General features: G+C 42.6%; 1 protein-coding gene across 4 annotated transcripts in view; it reads left to right on the top strand.

Annotated features, from left to right (window-relative positions):
- The window catches only part of LOC125448211 (signal transducer and activator of transcription 1-like), a 69439-nt gene that overhangs the window by 7286 nt on the left and 38635 nt on the right, over nucleotides 1-23518 (top strand). For 3 of the 4 annotated variants that reach the window (XM_059643460.1, XM_059643457.1, XM_059643459.1), the window contains 5 exons: nucleotides 5952-6083; nucleotides 9068-9212; nucleotides 15047-15145; nucleotides 20220-20306; nucleotides 20738-20816. In XM_059643460.1, the coding sequence (XP_059499443.1) occupies nucleotides 5952-6083; nucleotides 9068-9212; nucleotides 15047-15145; nucleotides 20220-20306; nucleotides 20738-20816 (542 nt within the window). The remainder of the gene's footprint in view (nucleotides 1-5951; nucleotides 6084-9067; nucleotides 9213-15046; nucleotides 15146-20219; nucleotides 20307-20737; nucleotides 20817-23518) is intronic. The other variant, XM_059643461.1, reaches the window with a different exon arrangement.

Here is a 23518-nt window from a genome sequence, read left to right as displayed (position 1 = left end):
AAAATAGGACAAAGGGTCAAAGAACTGAATTGTTGACTCAATTTTGCGCAGCTCTTGCTTGATCTTTGCAGCTTTTTTTAAAAAAAAATCAAATTTGAAAATAAGTGTAGGGGTATGATGTTAGAACAGTTGTAGACACTGGGTAGGCCACAGCTGGAGTTTTATGTACAGTCCTGGTTGCCATCTCACAGGAAGGACATAACCACCATAGAGAGGGTACAGAGGAGATTAACAAGGAGATTTAGGAAAAGGTTGAAGGGCTTGAAAATTTACAGCTATGAGGACAGATTATTAGATTGGCTAGGGTTGTTTCCTTAGAACTGAGGGGTGACTTTTTTTTAGATTAGATTCCCCACGATGTGGAAACAGGCCCTTCGGCCCAACAAGTCCACGCCGCCCTTTGGAGCATCCCACCCAGACCCATTCCCCTATAACCCACACACCCCTGCACACTATGGGCAATTTAGCATGGCCAATCCACCTAGCCTGCACATCTTTGAAGTGTGGGAGGAAACCGGAGCACCCGGAGAAAACCCACGCAGACACGGGGAGAATGTGTGCAAACTCCACGCAGACAGTTGCCTGAGGCTGGAATCGAACCCAGGTCCCTGGTGCTGTGAGGCTACAGTGCTAAACACTGAGCTACCGTGCCACCCTTAGGACTTCACAGAGTTGTACAAAATAAAGAGGGGCTTGGATAAAGTGGACAAGGAAAACCCAGTTCCCTTAGTGGCGGATTCAATTAGCACAGGGCACAGATTTAAAGTGATAATAGGAACTGCAGATGCTGGAGAATCTGAGATAACAAAGTGTGTGGAGCTGGATGAACACAGCAGGCCAAGCAGTATCAGAGGAACAGGAAAGCTGACATTTTGGGTCTGGACCCTTCTTCAGAAATGGGGGAGGGGAAGGGGACTCTGAAATAAATAGAGAGTGGTAGAGGGGGGAAGGTGCTGATGGAAGGTGGATAAAGGAGAAGATCAGTGGAGAGAAGACGGACAGGTCAATGAGGCAGGGATGGAACCAGTAGAGGTGGGTGGTTGGGCTGGGAGTTGGTCATTTGAGGGAAGACGGACAGGTCAAGGAGGCAGGGATGAGCTGGGCTGGTTTTAGGATGAGGTCAGTGTTAGGGAGATTTTGAAGTTTGTGAAGTCCATATTGAAACCATTCGGCTGCAGGGTTCCCAAGTGGAATATGAGTTGCTGTTCCTGCAACCTTCGGTTGGCATCATTGTGGCACTGCAGGAGGCCCAGGATGGACATGTCATCCGAGGAGTGGGAGGGGGAATTGAAGTGTTTCGCGACTGGGAGGTGTAGTTGTTTAGTGCGAACCGACTGTAGGTGTTCCACAAAGCCGTCTCCAAGCCTCACTTTGGTTTCCCTGATGTAGTGGAGGCCACATCGGGAACAGCAGTTAAAATATACCACACTTAGCAGATGTGGAGGTGAACATCTGTTTAATGTGGAAGGTTTTCTTGGGGCCTGGGATGGGGTTGAGGGAGGAGGTGTAGGGGCAAGTGTAGCACTTTTTGTGGTTGCAGGGAAAAGTGCCGGTTTGGTGTGTCTAGTGGGGAGTGTGGAGCGGACGAGGGAGTCACAGAGAGAGTGGTCCCTCCGGGAGGCAGATAAGGGTGGGGAGGGAAAAATATCTTTGGTAGTGGGGTTGGATTGCAGATAGCGGAAGTGTTGGAGGATGATGCATTGGATCCGGAGGTTGGTGGGGTGGTACATGAGGACCAGGGGGATTCTGTTTTGGTTGTTATTGCGGGGAGTGGGTGTGGGGGATGAGTTGCGGGAAATGCAGGAGATGCGGTCGAGGGTGTTTTCGACCACTGTGGAGGGTAAATTCACATGTCCTTGTTTTTCAAGGACTGCAGATGTTTGGGAGTGGAATGCCTCATCTTGGGAGCAAATGCAGCGGAGGCGAAGGAATTGGGAATAGGGGATGGCATTTTTGCAGGAAGGTGGGTGAGAGGAGGTGTATCCCAGGTAGCTGTGGGAGTTGGTAGGTTTGAAATGGATATCTGTTTCCAGGTGGTTGCCGGAGATGGAAACAGAGAGGTCCAGGAAGGAGAGAGAGGTATCGGAGATGGTGCAGGTGAGCTTGAGGTTGGGGTGGAAGATGTTAATGAAGTGTTCGAGCTCCTCATGGGAGCACGAGGTGGTGCCGATACAGTCACCGATGTGATGGAGAAAGAGGTGGGGGATGGGGCCAGTGTAGCTACGGAAGAGGGACTGTTCCACATATCCTACTAAGAGGCAAGGTATAGCTTGAGGCCCATGCGGGTACCCATGGCAACCTGTTTCTTCCTGTCCCGCAGGCCTGACCAGTCCTCCTCTACTGACACCCTCATCCGCCTGAACTCGTCCTCACACTCAACAACTTCTCGTTCAACTCCTCCCACTTCCAACAGACAAAGGGAGTGGCCATGAGTACCCACGTGGGCCCAAGCTATGCCTGACTCTTTGTAGGTTACATGCAGTTTGTGGGCCTCCTCTACATTGGGGAAACCAAGGTGAGGCTTGGAGACCGCTTTGTGGAACACCTACGCTCGGTTTGTGACAAACAACGGCACCTCCCAGGTGCGAACCACTTCAACTCCCCCTCCCACTCCTTGGATAACATGTCCATCCTGGGCCACCTCCAGTGCCACAATGATGCCACCTGAAGTCTGCAGGAACAGCACCTCATATTTTGCTTGGGAACCCTGCAGCCCAATGATCTCAATGTGGACTTCGTAAGCTTCAAAATCTCCCCACCACTGACCTCATCCCCACCTCCTTGACCTGTCCGTCTTCCCTCAATTGACCAACCCCCTCCCACCTCCCTACCTACACTCCTCTTTTACTGGCTCCATCCCTGCCTCCTTGACCTGTCCATCTTCTCTCCATCCACCTTCTATCACCACTTCCCCCTCCCTCTATTTATTTCAGAATCCTCTTCCCCTCCCCCATTTTTAAAAAAGACTCGAGACCCGTAACATCAGCTTTCCTGCTCCTCTGATGTTGCTTGGCCTGCTGTGTTCATCCAGCTCTACACCTTGTTATCTCAGATTTAAAGTTATTGGGAGAAGCACTAGAGGGGACATGAGAAAAACATTTTCACCCAGACAGTATAGGGTGTCTGGAATTCGCTGCCCTGCTTGGTGGGAACAGGAACTCTCAACTCATTTATAAGGTACCCTCCTGAACTGACAAGACTACAGACCAGGTACTGGATTAGAATGAACATTTAACTGGTACAGTCACAATGGACTGAATGGCCTCCTTTCTGTGCTGTAATTTTTCTATGGTTAAATTTCTTGCACTTTCAGTATTTTACCATTGATTCCCTGCAGAACTGAGCTGTCTTCTTCACTTCTAGGTTTGAAAGTTGTCTGTTGGCTCTTTGTTCATCTAGAACATTTAACTTGTCTTGCTCCCACCTTTATGAGCTTTTTTTAATAATTGTGCAACTATCTGGTTTTGGTTGAAGGAAGTTTTATAAGCAAAACCAGTTAGTACAGCAAGATCTCATTTTAAAATTTACCCATTTTAATATTGCTTTGCTTAAATGCCAGTAAATTGATCGGGTTTGTAATCTCATTTAGCATTGAGATTTGTTTTAACAATGTTTTCCACAACCTCTTATTCCTCTTTCCTTGCTTCCTGACCTTCTGGATTGTCCTCTTTCCCTGCTCCTCAACTCACCCATAGGCCGTTTCCCTCTAATGGACTTGTCTTTCTGTCAAGATCCAGATTCAGTCTGAAGCTGGAACTTACGGAAGTGCAAGAGCTGGTGTTTCACATGTGTTGGAACATTTTGTAGGTTTTTTTTAAAATGATGTTCAAAGCTGCTCCTGCCTTATTTTCCTTCTCCCTACCTTTATCTCACAGTGAGGGTTCAGGATTGGGAAGTAATGAACAGGTGCTTGGCAATAAAGTTCAAAAGATTGAGTCTACTACTGGAAGATAAAGTTCAAGTGTTTATGCAGAACGATTCTGTGGCTTATGTTATGACATTGAGACTAACAGCAGAATCAAATCAGCCTCCCCACTCTGTATTTGCAATGTAGTAGAATTAAAACCTTCAACAACCCTCCAAATTGACCATAATGGTTCCTAACCAGGCTTTTTGAATAACTAATCCTGGACTTTGTGCATGATTCCAGGCACTGTGTTTGTAGCTAAAACAAAAGACTTGATGTATTGATAACACAGTAACTTTAACAAAGCAAAATTTTTAACAATAATCTAACTAATGTCTGAGTAAAATCCAATAACCTTTTTGTATGAATAGAGTTGAAAACAAAGACAGACAGACAAACACAGAATTAAGGGATAAATTTAGAAAATAACACAACTGTCCAGGTTACCGAAGGAATTTTAACAATGCATTTTCCCACAGACATATATATGTAATTGTTTTTTGGTTGAATTTTATGAAGGCGTTGATCAGGGCTATCTTTTCAGTTTACTGAGGTCAATTCGGTAATGCTTATAACTTAGGTATTGGAAGCTCAGAGAATACAAACTGATAATGGTAGTTTAGGCAGGAAGCTTCCAAATCTTCAATAGATAACAAGGTGTAGAGCTGGATGAACACACCTTCCAAATCAGCATGCTGTAGCATCAATGGCCAGACTCCTCCTCCTCAGAAATCCCCAGTTTAAAACAGTTCAAAACTTCTGGCCCATCCCTCTGAAAAGGAACACAATAGTTAAAACAAACTCATGGCATCAATTTCTGAGGTACTGACCTTGTTAATGACCAAACCTCTGTCCATCTGGTTGAACCTATTGCTTTCCCTGGAGTTGAAGACTCTAGGATCCTCGGATGGTTTGTGAGGCTAGGCCTGGAGTTTAATTGCAGGTTGGTTCAGGATCAAACTGGGGGCTTCCGAGAGATGAGATTTGGCTGTTGATACTTCAGAGGAATCCGTGCATTCCTCTAAAGGGTTGGATCTGTTTAATGCCTAACTTTTACTCCCTTGAATGTGTTGAGATACAATTCTATGGGTGCTGGCAGTGCCAGAACATTAAAGTTGCTATGCAATGCAGTGATGCTGTGTATGCATTTACCTATAAGTGTCATTGAGGAACGTAGGGCCCTGACTGCCTTTGATTATGGCTCAGTCACTGACCATTCGAGATCATGGTGTGAATATAGACTGAAACGCAATCAGAAAAGTGTTATTTGATTTTCTTTCACCTAAAAAAGGAGACTACCACAATGGCTGAGATTTTAGTTTTCTAAGTGGGTGTTATCAGGTACTGAGTTTGCCCAAACTTGTCCCTTCATGCAACAAAAACCAAAAAGTCAATATTCAGAATGTCAGGCAGCATCTATGGAGAGAGGAACAGTGAGCGTTTCAGATCAATGACTTTTCATCAGAGCGAGAAAACATTAGACATGTAATTGGTTTTAAGCATATGAAAATGGGAGGGAAAGATTACAGTTTTTTACCCCCCCCCCCCCCCCCCCCCCTGCTGGCTGGTTGAGTTACGTGCACATTTTTGCTTATTTCTAAGATTTGGATTTGAATGTACTACAGACTAATAGATGGGATTATGAAAATATCCCATGTGAAAATGGTGTTAGGGTAGCCCCATACTGATTAAATACGGACTCCATTAGTTTGCGGGAATCAAACACACAGCCCAGAATCAAGATTGGTGTGAGGAAATAAAATTGCAACGCAAATGCAAGAGCACTCGAGGTCAGGATGACAGCACATTGTAGCAGTAGAGAAGTAGCTCTGCTTATATCAAACTTGTGCTGTACCTTATTTAAGGATGCTCACTGTTAACATTCGAAATTATTGTTCCTCAGCACAAAATGTCACTTGTCCAGCTCAAGCCAAGAAGAAACTTTCTCAGCCGAAAGAAGGTTTTGTGATCGTGCTGCCAAGTTCTGTGTATTTAATTCAGTAAAGTTGATTCCTAGCTGATACAGATTTCTGTTCTCCAACAGAATGAGTCAGTGGGAAGCCCTAAAACAACTTGACACAAAGTACTTGGAGCGCGTGGATGATCTGTACCAGAATGAAACCTTTCCTATGGATGTTCGGGAATACCTTGCTCATTGGATTGAAGCTCAAGACTGGTATGTTAACTCGGAAAAGAAGAAACAAATTTCTATTTAAGAAAACATTAGAATGCTTTTCCTGTGTTATATGCTTCACCTGTACCTGCTTCCATGCCTCTTAATTAATAAATAAACTTATAAATTTGACTGGGAAGAAATGACTACTCTTTTCTCTTTCTCCTGCATTTTTGGTGTAGATCTGCCTGACCCATCTCCTGGCACACATAGGAGCTCCCACCTATGGATGACATAGAGAGGTTACGTTTGCCAAAAGAGAGCCAATTTTGTTTTTAAATGTGACTGAATTTTTAGATTGCATTCTTGACTTGAGACATGGTGGTGGGGAGGTGGGGGTGTGGGGTGTGAGGGGTTTGTTTTCCATACAAAGCTTGAGCTCAGAAGTAGGCAGATGCTCAAATATAGTGTTACAGATATGCCACATTCAGAGATACTGTTCTGGTTGAACTGTACAAACTGACTTTTTGCTGCCTGTTTGTGAGTTGAAAAGTTACAACTGATAGACCTTCTGGAAGGCTGTGGTTGAACGGGCTAAAAAGAACGATATGAATTTGTTGAATTCTAATATAATACATTGTAGAACATTGACATCCAGCTCTACACCTTGTTAACTTTGCCAATAACTAAACATCATGTTCTACAAAGTGGTAAAATGCAGCTAGCTCCCTCAAGATAGCAGACTTGGCTAATCAGTCAGGTCTGGGCTTTAAAATGAAAGAAATAAATTTTGGGACAACTTTCCAATGTTTGGTCACAGGGTAACATAGCTTTAGCAGACATGTATGATGAAGTGATTATGTAGACTAAAGTGTTAAGAAAATATTTGGAAGTTGAGTTGGAAACTAATGGCAAAACAAACTCAAATGCAAATAACACAGTGAGGAGCTGGAGGAACACGGAAGGCCAGGCAGCACTAGAGGAGCAGGAAAGTTGATGTTTCAGGTCAGGAATTATCATGACTCATTTTGCACCATATACAGCATGCTACAGGAATCCCTTGCTCATTCGTGTTTAGTTGAATCAATGATGTGTATGTTGTGTTCAAATAGTTCAGCCAAAACAATTACATCCGACAGTTGATGTATATCAGATAGTGCTCTAGAAAGTACATTGGGATGCAGCTGAGAGCTATGGGATGAATATCTGACCAAATCCAAAGCAGAGATTCCATGTCATTTTCTGTTCCACACTGGCCCCCAAAAAATATTGAACCCAAAGTCAGCAACAACCAAGTATGTCTGTTGTTTTTGTGTACAGTCCACTTTCTCCTGGTGACTGAATGCAACCTTTTTGTCCTCCTTTCCTTTTGGGCACTAGGCCTTTTGAAGCATGGCAAGAATGAGGAACTTTATGGGGAAAATATGACTGAGTCTGTATGCCACAACACCATGTGCCCTGCCAATAGCTGATGCATATCTTACAGTGGATTGCAGTGAGAGATTGCAAATTACCAAGATGTGCAGGATGTTATCCAGATATGTTCTGATTATTATCTGCCTGCAGTTTTATAGCATAAGGCATGCTTGAGCCTGGATTGGTACTAGATGACATTAGTGTGTGTTGGTCTGTGCCTGAAGATTCTTCCTTTTTTATTTAAAAAAAAATTTAAACACATTGAAACTATGAGGATGAGTGGTCCTAGGCTACAGTTGTTGAGTGTGTACGAAATTCAGTTGTTGGAGTGTATAGTCGCCGTATAGCCTATCATCGGGAGAAATCTATGGGAAACAAATGCTACATCACACTTTTATTCACCTCTACTTTGGGGAAGCGAAACATAAACCGGGTGATTGTTTTGCAGAAAAACCCTGAGCTACCTTTTTTGCGTGCCACTGTAACACACCACCCTGTTCATTGGCCAACATCTGTCTCTGGCTTGCTGCAGTGTTCCAGCGAAGTTCCATGCAACCTGGAAGAACAACATCTCATTTTCTGCTTGGGGACCCTGCAGCCCTCTGGACTGAATATTGCATTGAGTAATTTTATGGCTTTAGCTCTCCTGTGTCCTAGACTCCTCCCCAACCCAGCAGGCCTTGTTATCACATAGCCTGCCATTACACGCTACCTATTGTTAGTCACTAACAGTCCCCATTAACAACTATTCACCCTCCCAGCCTGATTGCTATCAATTCCTTTGTCTATCCAACTGCTCTTCTCTCTCTTCAGGCTCTCATGTATTGTTTATTCCCTACCTTATCCCCCTCCCTATTTTCTGCTTATAAATCCTCTAATTTCTTGTGGTTTTGGGTAGAGCAGTTGCGTACCAAGCTGTGCTGCATACAGATAGGATGCTTTCTGTGGTATGTCTATAAAAATTGGTATGAGTCATTGTGGATTTATGTAAGTTGTCAAGTTGATCTTTATAACTGTTGTTTTCCTGAAATGGTCTCGAGCATAGTCTTTGGCACATTCCCACAAACTGTGCTATGAATGGGTTCACTGCTAGGTTCACAGTTCTGTTTACAATCTTTCTCTTTCTTTATATCCAGAAGTGCTTTCATGTACAGCTGAACATATTGTCCTTTTTTTCTCCACTGCAAATCATCTGAGGTACTTTTCACTTGTTATCCACCACCATTAAATCACCTGTGTTTCCAATAAATCAGATTGCCCTTAACAGGTTCTGCAGGTAATGCAGTGACACCAAAGTTGAGGAAGGTTCACAATCTTTTCTATTAACCCGTTCAGGAATATTATGATACACTGTTGGAGCAGGAAGGACTTGAACCTAGGTCTCCTGGGTACCACTGTGCCACAAGAGCTCCTGAATTCACAGCCTTAAAATGCTGGACAAAAGAGCTTCCAGCTGCTCACAAACAGCATAAAAGGCAACACTGGCAGAGGTGTAAGTTTGCATGTCTGCCTGTGTTCATAAATGAGGGATAATCCATGACAAAAAAAAGACAGTTTTCTGGAGAAAATGAAACCGTGTGGTTGAGGGGTGCATACAATTTTCAAACCATGTCCTTTTCTTGTAATTCTAGGGAGAAGGCTATAACAAATTATTCACTGGCTACTATCCATTACCAAAATCTGTTGGATCAAATCAACAATCAGTACAGCCGCTTTATGCAGGAGAAGAAGTTTGTATGCCAGCACAACTTCAAGAAATATAGGCAAAATATGCAGGTATTGTACTGCTGAAATCCTACAGCTACTTATGTTTACTGTATAATTCAAACTTGTTGTTCTCCAATTGTTTGCCATTTTAAACCGATTAGTTGTCTAGATCTACATTGCTGGAAATGACAAGTTTTGGCTTCTGAAGGAATTTTGTCTACCATGGGCCTCTTCTTGATCACTTGTTCACACATTGATTTGTTCACCATGTTCTACTCACTCTGTCTTGCTTCACATACCAAGCTACTTGGATAGTTAATATTAATGGACTTTTAGACTGGGGAGGACGTACCACAGCTGAGACTGAACCTATTCTAGCTCGACATTGATACCACAAGGTGTAGAGCTGGATGAACACAGCAGGCCAAGCGGCATCAGAGGAGCAGGAAAGCTGACATTTCGGGTCTGGACCCTCCTTCAGAAAAAAAAATTGTTTTGTTCTGAAGAGTCTAGACCCAAAACAAAATCAGCTTTGCTGCTGGGCCTGCTGTGTTCATCCAGCTTTCCACCTTGTTACCTCAGATTCTCCAGCATCTGCAGTTCCTACTATCTCTCGGCACTTTTTTAATACAATTTTCCAGCTGCGGTTTCGGGATTGCAACAAAGGCTACACATTCAATTTTTCCCCTGTGTCTCTGAATTCCAATTGCTATGTCCCAGTTGTCACTTAAGCTGTGATCCAGCTAATTCTGATCCATATAGCTGTTCCAACTGACATTTCAAGAGAGCCGAAACTGTTCTTTCAAGACATGAGTCTCATTCTTCTCCCTCCATTCCGATCTTATAAATATTTTTCTCCTGTAAGCTTGACTGACTCCTTCAACCAAGAAAATGGAATAGAAGGCCTGCTCCCAGGCTGTGTAATCACCCCACAGGTGGCTAATGGGAACTGCAACAAACAGCCAGATGTGAAATTGCCTGTTATTGTTGAGAGTTTCAATTCTGCATTTACCTGTGGTTGTGCGCTCAAATAAGATATGTGTGGATTTTTTTTTTTTGTTTTTGGTTATCGAGCCCCTTGAATGCCACCTTATAGCTCAGGAGAGGGCTATTGTGGCATAATGGTAGTGTTTCCACCTCAGATCCAGGTTCAAATCCCACCTTCCCTGAAGGTGTATTATAATGTGTCTAACCTGTAGCTGCAAGATTGCAGGTTTGATTTCTGTTCTTTGTTCATTGTTTTTGTTTGATTATTGATATTTATAGGCACTGTGTTGTGCCTCAATATTAGTAGGTGTATTCTAATTGGCCTCCATATTCCTGGGCAGAAGCTGAGATAATTCAGCCTGGATTAGTACTTTTGAAAGCCTATTTTTCCCATTTCTAATGGAGTTATAGTAAGTATGAGGTCAGGCTTATCGGTGATTGAACAATCTATCAACACCGGCCTACATTTGCTTATTAGGAATGGTTACTTAGTTGTGGTACCAGAGATACATGGAACCAAACTTCAGAAAAGACAGGATCGATGTGGGAAGAGAAAACAAAAGTTCAACCACAGTTGTAAGTCCTGACGTAACTTGTCAGTCCTTGGTAGCCACTAGGTGCTGCAAACTCCCAGAGGTTTTATCATTTTTGTTTTAAGATTGCATCCTCAATCTCAATTAATCACTGTCTACTGATTTTTGCTCCCAGGCCTGTTGCGGTGGTGGTCTGATCAACCACCAGAAGATGCATGAGAGTGGTCTCCGTTAACTTTCCCTTCCTATCGGCTGCAGAATGGAGTCCAAACTACCACAATAATGTGCATCAACACCACCTTGAAGAGGGTCCCCAAAAGATTTGGTGTGATGGGTTAGGTGCTGATCTTTAGATTTTTGATTAAAACCCAGTCCAGCCTGATGGGGTGAAAGTTTCCCGTCTCAACTGATTATCATGATTTCATATGAAATATTTGGGCAGTTTTAACCTAGTTCCTAATAGGCTTGGGTAATGGGTTCACATCAGAAAAGTGCCCAAACATTGTCAGTTTCTGAGACTACAGAACGGCTCATCTGGGAAATCATTTACATCACATTTATGCATTAAAGACCACTCTTTGTTTTAAAGGTTGGAATTGAGGCCTGTACACAGTCTTGGAATCTTGAAGTTGACATTTGAAAAAAATGTCTTCACTTTAATATCCTTCTGTTCAGTGAACAAGAAAAAAAAATCCATGCACAGTTAAATAAATTATTCTTATTCTTGCTGCCAAATTGTTTGGTGTCAAATTGTTTTTGTGTTGTAAGCTCTGACTCTGTTTAGGAAATTAATACAGGCTACTGAAAATAATTTCACATTAAATCCTTGTATCATTGAGGCCTGACTGACGACATGCCAGTCAGGTCAGGCTGGATTGAAACTCTGGCCTCAGTGTTCCGACATGTCACATCTTTTTTTATTTTGTTATTAAGATGTCAGTCTTTGATTTGAAGTGGACAGTTGTAAGAAACTGAGCCTAAATGTGGCCTTGGGGCTCAAGAGGACAATGATAAGAATACAACTAGTCATGAAGATTGGGTGTGCATGAAACTTGTTTTTAAAAATAGAATTGTTTTCATTCTCCGACCTCTGTAAAGCATACATGGGGAAATGGAGAATTTTAAGTCCAAATCACACTATTGAAACTAGGAGTGCCATCCATTCAAAATAGGATGCAAGGAGCAGCTGGCCACACTCTGTGCGACTGAGCATTGATACTTCACCATGCTTGTGTGATTTACAACATGTGAGCTGATCATAATCCGGACTGCAACAAAGCACTAATGTGTTAAGATGATGTTAAATATTCCATTATTATCAGCACCCCCCCTCCCTCCCCTCATATATTATTTACCAAATATATTGCTTGCAGGTGAATCTTTGTGGGAGAGGGAAGGACGTTTTCATTCTAATTTCAGCAATCTTTTGGAATCAAATATTCTAATATACTTTGACCACATACTCCTCCAAACTTCTGTTGTATCATGCTTGCATAGAGTACAATCTTTTAGAACTTGTGTCATCTAGTACTGAAGGAATTGTAGTAATTTCAAAAGAAATATTATAAACATATATGTATTATCTTAAATATTCTACCAGACCATTTTCCATGAATTTGTGCCGAATTCCATATGATGGAGTGCTTTGCATAAAAAAAAGTGTCTGGTTTACCAATTTTATAATGTGCATTTGTAGGTAGTTAGTCCTGTTCAAGCAGTTGTTGTATTTGCTTTTGCTGCATTTTTTTGTTAAATCTTTTACTTTAGTTGCTATTACTAGCTCACATCAACAAAGACTACATTGCGATGTCATGTGTCTAGTATCATTTGCATCATGAAAGGAGAGGGGAGAAGAGGATCTGAGGTTGTAAAAGTTCCTTTCAAGCTAGTTGATGGTAGCTCCAGTTGGATAGACTGGTGTTTCCAGCTCTGACCATAGTGTTTATAGCTGTGGCTTTTATAATCAGATTATAAATGTATTTCTTGGTCAGCCTGTAACAGAAGAAGCGCAAAAGATTAATATTTTGTTTCAAAAACATAGTTTCAGCACTTAAGCGTATCATCCTGGCTGATATTCGTGAAGTACTGAAAGTGTTGTTTCAAGATAACATTTTTTAAAAACAGTTGGTAAATTGAGACCACATCAGGTGGATTATAAAGAATTCTGCAGCAATGTTTGAAGAACTGAGTTCTTCTCGTGACCCAAACAGAATTCTACTATTAGCTCATCGTTCTTTGACTCTCTAGATTAAAAGCTAACCTTTTTGTGAGCTGCTATCGGTTCTGAAGAAGGGTCACTGACAGAAGTGTTAATTATGATTTCTCTCCACAGATTCTGCCAGAACTATTGAGATTTTACAGCAATTTCTGTTTTTATTTCTGACTTCCAGCATTTGCAGTTCTTTTTTTTTTGCTATTTGAATCTTGCTGTGCGCAATATGGCTGCGGCATTTGCCTCCAATAGTCACTGCATTTCAAAGGAACTGGTTTGTGTAAAGCAGCTTTGCATAAATTGCGTAAAAGAATTTTTGACATTGAGCATTCAACAGCTTTTTCAAAGCCCTAATATCCTTTGGCCCTACTGGTTTATCTGGCAGACCACTCAAAACAACACTTTTTTGAATAAATTCTTTGCAGCATCTGATAAATTTATCAGTTAGTGAAAAGTAAACATGGGTTCTCCAATCCTATTGATCAGTTTGCCATTGAAGCAATGTTCAGAATCTTCTCTCTACCTTCTGTGAATAAATGGTGCACCAGACCTGCTTGTATTGAATCTCAGTGGGAAAGCATTGTGTTTGATTTCAGGCAAAATGTCTTGGCTCTTCTTTTCTCGCGGCTACCCAGTCCCCCAAACAAGCACATAATTTGTGAATCAAATCATAAGTGTGAATCCACAGCCTATTGATCTGTGGCACAGTATGCAATATCCACTACTGAACCTTTTAAGTATAAAATGTTGATTATACAGTTTTTTTCAGTGTTGCAAGTCCAGTTTGCCTCAACACTCTGACTGACTGTAGCCACAGCTCTGGAAAGTTTGTCTGTCTGTTAAATTGCGTGTGTATATCTCATTGCTGATGCAAATAAATTTCCACTTCCTCATTTTGGATTTATGAGGCAGCAGCGCTAAGAACTGCTCTTATCAAAGCTTTGTGCCTGTGCAATTCAAACAGGACAGTAAACCGTATGTGCATAACATCGGTTGCCTGGGCTTTGTCCATTTGGAACAAATGGGCATTGGAGAAAGGGTTGGACAACATAGCTGCAGTTTGCAATTAAACGCGCACTCCTCATTGTGCACTCCTGATAGGAGCTGATCTTAAAGGCTCACTGCCACATTCTCCATTCTTTTTTTGCAAAAGAACAGTCAAAGCATGTAAGATAAAACTAGCAATACCATAAAGTGAATGTATCAAATTCTTCTTATTTTGTTTGAGCCTTGAACAAAAGCAAGTGCTTCAGTATTCTGGAGTTCCACATTTCTAAGTTAACTAAGTGTAGTGCAAAGTTGCAAGAATTACGTGTGGTCCTGGCAACTAAACATATCCAAGAACTGGTAGGCAAGTGCCTTTTTGTTTTGAAGCAAGCCCAAACCCACACTGGAACCTTGCAAACCACTTTTAATAACTTCAGGGAGTTAGAAAGTGGAAGTTCTCCATGCCACTTCAGCAAAACATTATCCCTCCTATGTCTCTGATCATAAAGAATTCCTGTAATGTCTCTTTGATTTGCCTGTTAGCCCTCAAACTAAAAAAAGACAAAAAAAACTTCACTGAAATTGAGATAACAAGATGTAGAACTGGATGAACACAGCAGGCCGAGCAGGAAAGCTGACGTTTTGGGCCTAGACCCTTCTTCAGGAATGGCATTTCTGAAGGGTCTAGGCCCAAAACGTCAGCTTTCCTGCTCCTCTGATGCTGCTTGGCCTGCTGTGTTCATCCAGTTCTACACCTTGTTATCTCAGATTCTCCAGCATCTGCAGTTCCTACTATCTCTATCAGCTGAAATTGTTATTTTAGCCAAACCAAAATTAAAATAAAACCAATGGGGTGACACAGCTGCAGTTTAACTTCAAGTAAACATTTGGAAGACAATAGTAGAGCATAGGCTACCTAAAAGGATGGTGGAAGCAATTTCAGTAATGACTTTCAAGGGGGAATTGGATAAATCTTTGCAAAGAAAATATTCACAAGGCTACAAGGAAAGAGCTAGAGTGTGGGAATAAATTAGATAGCCTTTTCAAAGAGCTGGCACAATGATGCTAGACCAATGTCCTCTTTCTGTGCTGTAAGATAAAAGGCAAGCCCCACAGTCATCACAGTAGAACCTCTCCCTGTATTACAGGTAGTTATGTTAATGCTTTGGCTTCTCTTTCATTAGGAATGTTATGGAGAGGACCCTGTTCTGTTGGCAAAGGTTGTCGCTGCTCGACTGAAGCAGGAGAAGATGATACTAAACGCTGTTGTAGAGGATCAGCAGGTATGAGGAATACAAATGAGCTCTGAAAGTCATGGGTTTATTTCATTATTGATTCGCTGAACTGTTCTCATGCTAGTTCTTCAAAAACCCAGACTGACAGACTATCTGGAGCTTTCCATTCCACTGATCATACACCATTTGGGGTTGATAATATAGTCCTGGTGCAAAGTCACCAAGGCTACTGTTCTTTGAAGTGAGCTGCCGTTCTATGATGCAAGGCCAGCTTGTATCAATAATTTTTCTGTGCTCCTGGTTAATAACACGTGCAATATTGGGCGCACTTAGTACCTAAAGGTGTCACCTGGTGTCAAGAGTTTATCAAGGGCTGTTGCTTGCCCTGATCTTTTTAAAAGGGGAAGGAATGGTCGCAACAAGCGCAAATAGCAGAATAATTCCGTTTCATGGGACATCTCTAAGCAATGCTGGAAGAGGACCTGCGAGAAGGAGGGCGGGCCTTTTTGAAGGTGAGAATGACTCCAATAAAGAGAAGCACAGCAGCAGTCGGAATGGAACTGATTGAACAATTGAATGCTGTCTCTCCTGGTTTAGTGTTTAAAAATAATCAGTTGGGTCTTGGATAGATTACTAAAGTAAGTCCTGTTCACATAGGCAAGGTGTCTTGTGACATAGCAGTTTGTTGGATTAGCCTCAATGAGAGTAAACAATACTCTGCTAACTGTTGAATTTACTTTTGAAATGCAGAAGCTTGGTCTTGTTCTGCTAGAAAAATTTGTAATGCTACCTGTAACAAGTGTACACTCGTTAAACTGCCAATGCCAGGTACTTGCATTCTTCATGTCCACAAACTTGCATTTGTTTTGCTGCTGCCTGCAAGTGTTCCTTTTCTACCTGTCAACAGTCCTGTAGACAACAGTAATGTAAGAAACGCTGCAGGGTGGGTGGGCCTGCTGGAACCATTGAATTTATTGCTGTTGCATCCTGATGAAGAGAAGGACCTGTTCTTTGCTAGGCTCATTTTAAACAAAAGAATTGATGCATTCCCCCCCCACTTATTGAATCAATGCCAAGCCATGCTCCAGAGCCTCTGCCCATTATAAATAGGCCTTGCATAAAAAGCTTGGTTTCCCTGCTAGATCCTCCCAAAACAGTCACTTATTTTTGTACTTGTTGATAATTATCTGCTCAGCTCATGTTTATTGACTGCAATGTTTCTTTCCATTCCTAAAACTAATCACAGCCAGAGTGAAATTCTGGACTGTCTGCTTGGCCCACGGGATTGGAGAAGTGTTTTCCTAATTAGCCTGTCACTGTCACCGTGTCATGCTCTCACCTTTGCAGAAACTAATAAAACTTTTCTCTTATGCCACCACTTCTTCACAGAGCCCCAGGTATAGTTACAGTTTTTTTTTCCTCCCCAAATCCTGCATGCAGACAAGAATATATCGTCAGATTCAGACTTGGAAACTGTTCCAGGACAGACACCAAATGAGTAGGCCTTCAAAGTCTCTGCTGGGTAATGTTTCAATGCTCATGCATCCTGTAAGGCAGGATACGTATGTGAAACTTGCTGCATTTACAGCACAAAATGAGGCCATTCAGCCTATCAGGCCCAAGTTGGTGATCTGAAAATCAATCTAGTTAGTCTCACTTCCTCACATGATTCCCACAACCTTGCAGGATTTTCCTTTTTTTAAGTACCCATCCAATTTTCTTCTGAAATTATTCTTCCTGCTTCCTCCACCCTTGAGCTACAAGTTCTAATCTGTTGCTACTTAAAGAATGTTCTTTCTCCAGTTTCCTTATACCTCTAGTCAAACTACATTGAATCTGTGTCCTTTGCTCAAGGACTAATCAGCTAATGGGGGGAGCCATTCTTTTTTGTTTAGAGAAGCTTTATCCAAACCTGTCATAACCTTGTACATCCCTATCAAACCTCCCTCTCAACCTCCTTTGCTCCAAGAACATTTTCCATCCTAACTTTATAATTAAAGTACTCCCTTAAGTGAGAAATATCCTGCATACTCTCATGGACCCGCCTCAACCTTTCAAAAGTGGAATGACCAGAGCTGGGTGCAATACTGTGGCAGTGGCCTAACCAGAGCTTTATAAAGGTTCAGCATAACCTCCCTGCTTTTGTATTCTGTGCCTCTTTTTTTCCATTTGGCTGCACTCCCCAAAGCACAGAGCTTTGATGATATGCATGTGACTACTACAAGCCTCTACCCCAAGTTGCACAGCTTTAGGATCAATGGATGGTTTCCCTTTATAAACATTATCTCTGGTCATGCATAACTCCTGGCAAATAAGGTTGCCATCATCACCCATAGCTTTGGGTCAGGACCCACCATTACAGCAGCAGTTCTTCACTGCCATCTTGGTCTGCTGAGGAGTCAAATTATTCGGCTGATTACAATAACCATCAAGCTAAATGTTGTTATTTGCTGTGTATTGTGCAGTGTAGGTGTGTTTCTTCTGACACAAGTATACAGCTCAATATTACATGCTGGGGCATCTTAGGCTGGTTTTTGCAAAGTGTCACTGACCAGACTGAATGTCAACATGGCAGAATTTTCTAGTAAGTGTTTTTATGACCCATGCTACTGTCTTTCATTGGGGTTGCTGACTTCAGAAACTTGGACACCAGCAGTGTGCATTTTAAAGATTAATCTTTCTCTTCCTGGGTGAATTTTGAACCTTCTCTATGGATTTGTTCTGCAAAGATTTTTTTTTTTGCTTTCTGACTCTGCAGAAAACACAGCGTCATTCCTCTTTGTTAGGCTTGTTTGTAAAGTGGGAAATAGCTGCAGCAATGCAAATAGTACCCAGCAGGTTTGGGCAGATGAGACTCTGATGTGTTCATTTCTAGACTGCCGTTAAGCCCTAGACAAAGAGTGCTACTTCATGATGGAACGTGTCGGCCGTTGCTGGAGGGCCCTTGTGTACAAGCTATTGCAGTCTTATCTGGGCATGGCAGAAGAGACTTTATTAACTTGCTTTGTGAAGTGGAAGTTGCGATCACAATTAGTCAAATTGCTCTGTGACAATTAATGCATGATATCTGGGACGTTTTCTACAACATGCTGTCTGATACTGACAAGCTACTTTGGGAACCATCTTGCCAGGCGAGGCACTCTGCAGTGGAATTAACCTCTTGGGACCTAAAGCATAAGCTGGGCAGGGTACATGGGCTTTTACTGACTCAGGGTTCCTTCTAGGGTAGAGTCATGCATGGTATCTGTGTGGTGTCATGCCTCTTTGCAGCCTCAACCTCATTGAAAAGAAAGTGTTGCATGAAAGTAACTTTTAAATGATCTCTAGGAAACAGTCTTTTCTTGAGAGACACTTGCGTTTTTATTTGAACAAATGTTTAGATAATGGTTCTTCAGGATAGTAGAGCAATCCTCTGCATCCATGGCTGTTGACTCCTACTTTGCCATAAAGTACAGCTCCATTTGAATCTCTTGGCATCTGTTTACTCTGTGTGGTTGCTCCCTCCCCTTCTGGAAAAGTGTGCCATGCAACTTTTTAAAAAAAAATACAAGGTGCACCCTTAGCTTCATTTTGCTTCTAATACCAACACCATTGTTTCCTCATTTGCTGCCAAATGCAAAGTTTCAGGGTGGTTGCATTCACTGAGTTGACAACTATTCTCCCTGTATCTGTGACCTGTGGTTTGACTGGATGGGAGTACAGAATTTGAAGCTATGCTTAAAAGATGGTGCGAATCTAGGTTTCCCCTAAGGCTGTAGATCAGGAAAGAAGAGATAAACGTAATAGCAGATTGTGTATTATTTCTTTTCTTTCCTTCACTTACTGTAAAACTGCACCTCCCCTCAGCAAATTAACCACTAGTTATGGAAATAAATTTACAAAACAAATGGTGACTGTTCAACCTTCACCATGCCAGTGTTGGCTACTTCTTCAAAATCTGAACAAATAAGCCTTTCACTGAATATTTGGGAAACTAAGATCCTCTTCTAACTAACTCCCATAACAAAACACCTCCCCTAGCTGAAATTCTGAAGAGAGATGACAATATTGGTCATCAAATCCAATATGCCAGTCAGCTGAAAGAAAAGATTTGAAGACCAGGATCTTAAACCTGAGACTAAAGCCATTCACGGTTCACCAGACAGTGGTGATTCCATCCTCTTATTACATGAGACTTGGCCAACCGTCAACAGGCACCTCATAGCACTGGAGAAGTACCACTAGTAAAGAAAGGTAGTCCAATAGCCGTCCTCTCCCAAGCTAATTTGCCTAATATCTGGGCGCTATTTGTTCAAAGCTACCTTCAATGTGTGGGGAATATCATTTGTATGGTCAATGCTAGACTCCTGAAGCAGCTACTCCATTCTGAACTCGGCCACAGCAGGAGATTCCCATAAGAACGGTGGTGACACTTTTTTTTTTGGTTTTTAATGACTTCCTCAAAACCTGAAGAGTTGGATCTGGCTCACGGGTGCCCCTGGCTTGTGACCAACCAAAATGAAGAAGGTTCATTCCAGAAGGCACCAAACATGTTAAATGGAATGTGCAGAGTTTGCATTGAGGCATTGGAGGGAATGCACAAACTTCCACGTCGCCCATCAATCCAACCTGTCAAACAGCACTCACAGGAGGATCGGAGGATAATTATTCTATTCTGAGAATTGCTTCAGCTCACCAAGCCTGTACCTTTCTAAACTTAAAAATCTTTTGCCTCTACGTGGTCTGTACCCTCTATTCCCTGCCTATCCATGTATTTGTCAAGATGTCTCTTAAACATTGCTGTTGTATCTACCTCTGGCAGTGCATTCCAGGCACTTACTACCTTTTGCATAAAAATAACTTGCCTATCACATTCTCTGTTAAACTTTCCCTCTTGTACCTTAAACCTATGCCCCCTAGTAATTGACATTTTACCCCGCTTAAAAAAAAAACTGTACATGCCTGTTATAATTTTGTAAATCTCTATCAAGTCGCACCTTGGCCTCTACCTCGTACCTTGGTCCTGCAGTGCGGTGGATTATTGTGTCATCCCTGGAAGGCTGGTTTACTTGGTAGAATTATTTGTAACATAAGACTGATCAGAATGTTTTCCATATTGAGACAGCTGCTGTCTTCTTTCTAGACTGTCTCGGATGCAATTCAACCTGTGGACTTTGAAAGACACCAAGACATTGAACAGAAAATTACTGTCTTGAGAAGTGATGTGCAAGTGAGTGCTGCATGTGATTGACTTATTGCATTCCGCAGCTTTTCTTTCCACATCTTGCCTTGAACTAGCTTTCCCTCTTCTACAGTTTCTTTCATACTTTTGTAAGCTGTATTGGAAGACTTCTGTTACTGCTACTTCAATAGCACAGCTATTTATTTGCCAATTCCCTCCTTTCTACAACAAGCGATAGATGAAATAAAACTTGGAAATGGGGTGGAGGGACACGTTTATGTTTCAGGTGCATTTTCATTTGCAATGAATACAGTAATAAAGCAATGTCTGATTTTTGCATGTTTATTACTGTAATGTTGACACTTGGTCAGGTGTGTAAAAAGAATCCAGTCATCTCAAAGATATGGATTTCTGTGAACTCGGCAGTCTGAAGATTAATTTAGCCTTTGCTAATTTATATTTAAAACTGTTGTGTACAGACATGTGAGCAGGAGTTGAAGTTCCTAGAAGAACAACAAGATGAATTTGATTTCAAATACAAGACTTTCAAGTGTCAAGGTGAGTGGCTTTTTGTAGCTTCAATCTGCTAGTTTAGCTTTGTCTCTCTGAATCCTATGATAGGCAGGTGAGAGGACATTGCAGCAAAAATTCTGCACAAATTGTAAAGGTGCATGATAGTGATTGCATCAGCTAGCCAAGAGTGTATTGTGATCTCTAATCTTTTTAATTGGCATGAAACACTTTAAAATTAAGTTGTTTCTATTTCATTCTTCTGAAGGCTATGACTTTTATCCTGGATATAGTTACACCAAAGCAGAGTGAATGAAACCTTTGAAGAGCAGGTGTGCATGCTGGAATGGATAGAGATAGAGGAAGCTGATGTGCTGAAAATTTTGTCAAACATTAAGATTGACAAGTCGCCAGGCCCGGACCAGATTTGTCTTCGGCTGCTTTGGGAAGCAAGAAATGCAATTGCTTCGCCACTCGCGAAGATCTTTGCATCCTCGCTCTCCACTGGAGTCGTACCTGAGGACTGGAGAGAGGCAAATGTAATTCCTCTCTTCAAGAAAGGAAATAGGGAAATCCCCAGCAATTACAGACCAGTAAGTCTCACGTCTGTCGTCTGCAAGGTGTTAGAAAGGTTTCTGAGGGATAGGATTTATGACCACCTGGAAGAGCATGGCTTGATTAAATGCAGTCAACATGGCTTTGTGAGGGGCACGTCATGCCTCACAAACCTTATCGAGTTCTTTGAAGATGTGACTAGAAAAGTTGATGAGGGTCGAGCTGTGGATGTGATGTATATGGACTTCGGCAAGGCATTTGATAAGGTTCCCCATGGTAGGCTCATTCAGAAGGTCAGGAGGAATGGGATACAGGGGAACTTAGCTGTCTGGATACAGAATTGGCTGGCCAACAGAAGACAGCGAGTGGTAGTAGAAGGAAAATATTCTGCCTGGAAGTCAGTGGTGAGTGGTGTTCCACAGGGCTCTGTCCTTGGGCCTCCACTGTTTGTAATTTTTATTAATGACTTGGATGAGGGGATTGAAGGATGGGTCAGCAAGTTTGCAGACGACACGAATGTTGGAGGTGTCGTTGACAGTATAGAGGGCTGTTGTAGGCTGCAGCGGGACATTGACAGGATGCAGAGATGGGCTGAGAGGTGGCAGATGGAGTTCAACCTGGATAAATGCGAGGTGATGCATTTTGGAAGGTCGAATTTGAAAGCTGAGTACAGGATTAAGGATAGGATTCTTGGCAGTGTGGAGGAACAGAGGGATCTTGGTGTGCAGATACATAGATCCCTTAAAATGGCCACCCAAGTGGACAGGGTTGTTAAGAAAGCACATGGTGTTTTGGCTTTCATTAGCAGGGGGATTGAGTTTAAGAGTCGTGAGATCTTGTTGCAGCTCTATAAAACTTTGGTTAGACCGCACTTGGAATACTGCGTCCAGTTCTGGTCGCCCTATTATATGGATGCTTTGGAGAGGGTTCAGAGGAGGTTTACCAGGATGCTGCCTGGACCGGAGGGCTTGTCTTACGAAGAGAGGTTGACTGAGCTTGGACTTTTTTCATGGGAGAAAAGGAGGAGGAGAGGGGACCTAATTGAGGTATACAAGATAATGAGAGGCATAGTTAGAGTTGATAGCCGGAGACTATTTCCCAGGGCAGAAATGGCTAACACGAGGGGTCATAGTTTTAAGCTGTTTGGAGGAAAGTATAGAGGGGATGTCAGAGGTGGGTTCTTTACACAGAGTTGTGAGAGCATGGAATGCGTTGCCAGCAGCAGTTGTGGAAGCAAGGTCATTGGGGACATTTAAGAGACTGCTGGACATGCATATGGTCACAGAAATTTGAGGGTGCATACATGAAGATCAATGGTCGGCACAACATCGTGGGCTGAAGGGCCTGTTCTGTGCTGTGCTGTTCTATGTTCCCCAATGGCTATTCCCATCATATCAGTCTAGACGTCAGTGGTGGTCACAGGATATAATGGTACTTCAAAGTGAGGGCGGTGGCAAAGCAAAAGCATATTCCCATTCAAAATGTTTAGAATTTATTGACTCAATAGCTTTGTTAACATCTTGCCACCAGGTGAGCTGAATAAAAATAGTCCTTTCCTGAAGTGATATCCAGTGTTCATGGAGGCTGTAGCTGTGAAATGCAGTTGCGTCCGGCAGAAAGACTCGCGCGTGCGCTCTCTTGCGCGTGCGCTCTCTTGCGCGTGCGCTCTCTTGCGCGCGCGCTCTCTCTCTCTCTCTCTCTCTCTCTCTCTCTCTCTCTCTTGCGCGCATTCTCTCTCTCTCTCTCTCTCTCTCTCTCTCGCGCGCGTTCTCTCTCTCTCTCTCTTGCGCGCGTTCTCTCTCTCTCTTGCGCGCGTTCTCTCTCTCTCTCTCTTGCGCGCGTTCTCTCTCTCTCTCTCTTGCGCGCGTTCTCTCTCTCTCTTGCGCGCGTTCTCTCTCTCTCTTGCGCGCGTTCTCTCTCTCTCTCTTGCGCGCGTTCTCTCTCTCTCTCTCTCTTGCGCGCGTTCTCTCTCTCTTGCGCGTGTTCTCTCTCTCTCTCTCTCTCTCTTGCGCGCGTTCTCTCTCTCTCTCTCTTGCGCGCGTTCTCTCTCTCTCTCTCTCTTGCGCGCGTTCTCTCTCTCTCTCTTGCGCGCGTTCTCTCTCTCTCTCTCTCTCTTGCGCGCGTTCTCTCTCTCTCTCTTGCGCGCGTTCTCTCTCTCTCTCGCGCGCGTTCTCTCTCTCTCGCGCGCGTTCTCT

The sequence above is a fragment of the Stegostoma tigrinum genome, chromosome X (assembly GCF_030684315.1).
Source record: "Stegostoma tigrinum isolate sSteTig4 chromosome X, sSteTig4.hap1, whole genome shotgun sequence".
Classification (NCBI taxonomy): domain Eukaryota; kingdom Metazoa; phylum Chordata; class Chondrichthyes; order Orectolobiformes; family Stegostomatidae; genus Stegostoma; species Stegostoma tigrinum.
This window is presented reverse-complemented; position numbering and strand designations above follow the sequence as displayed.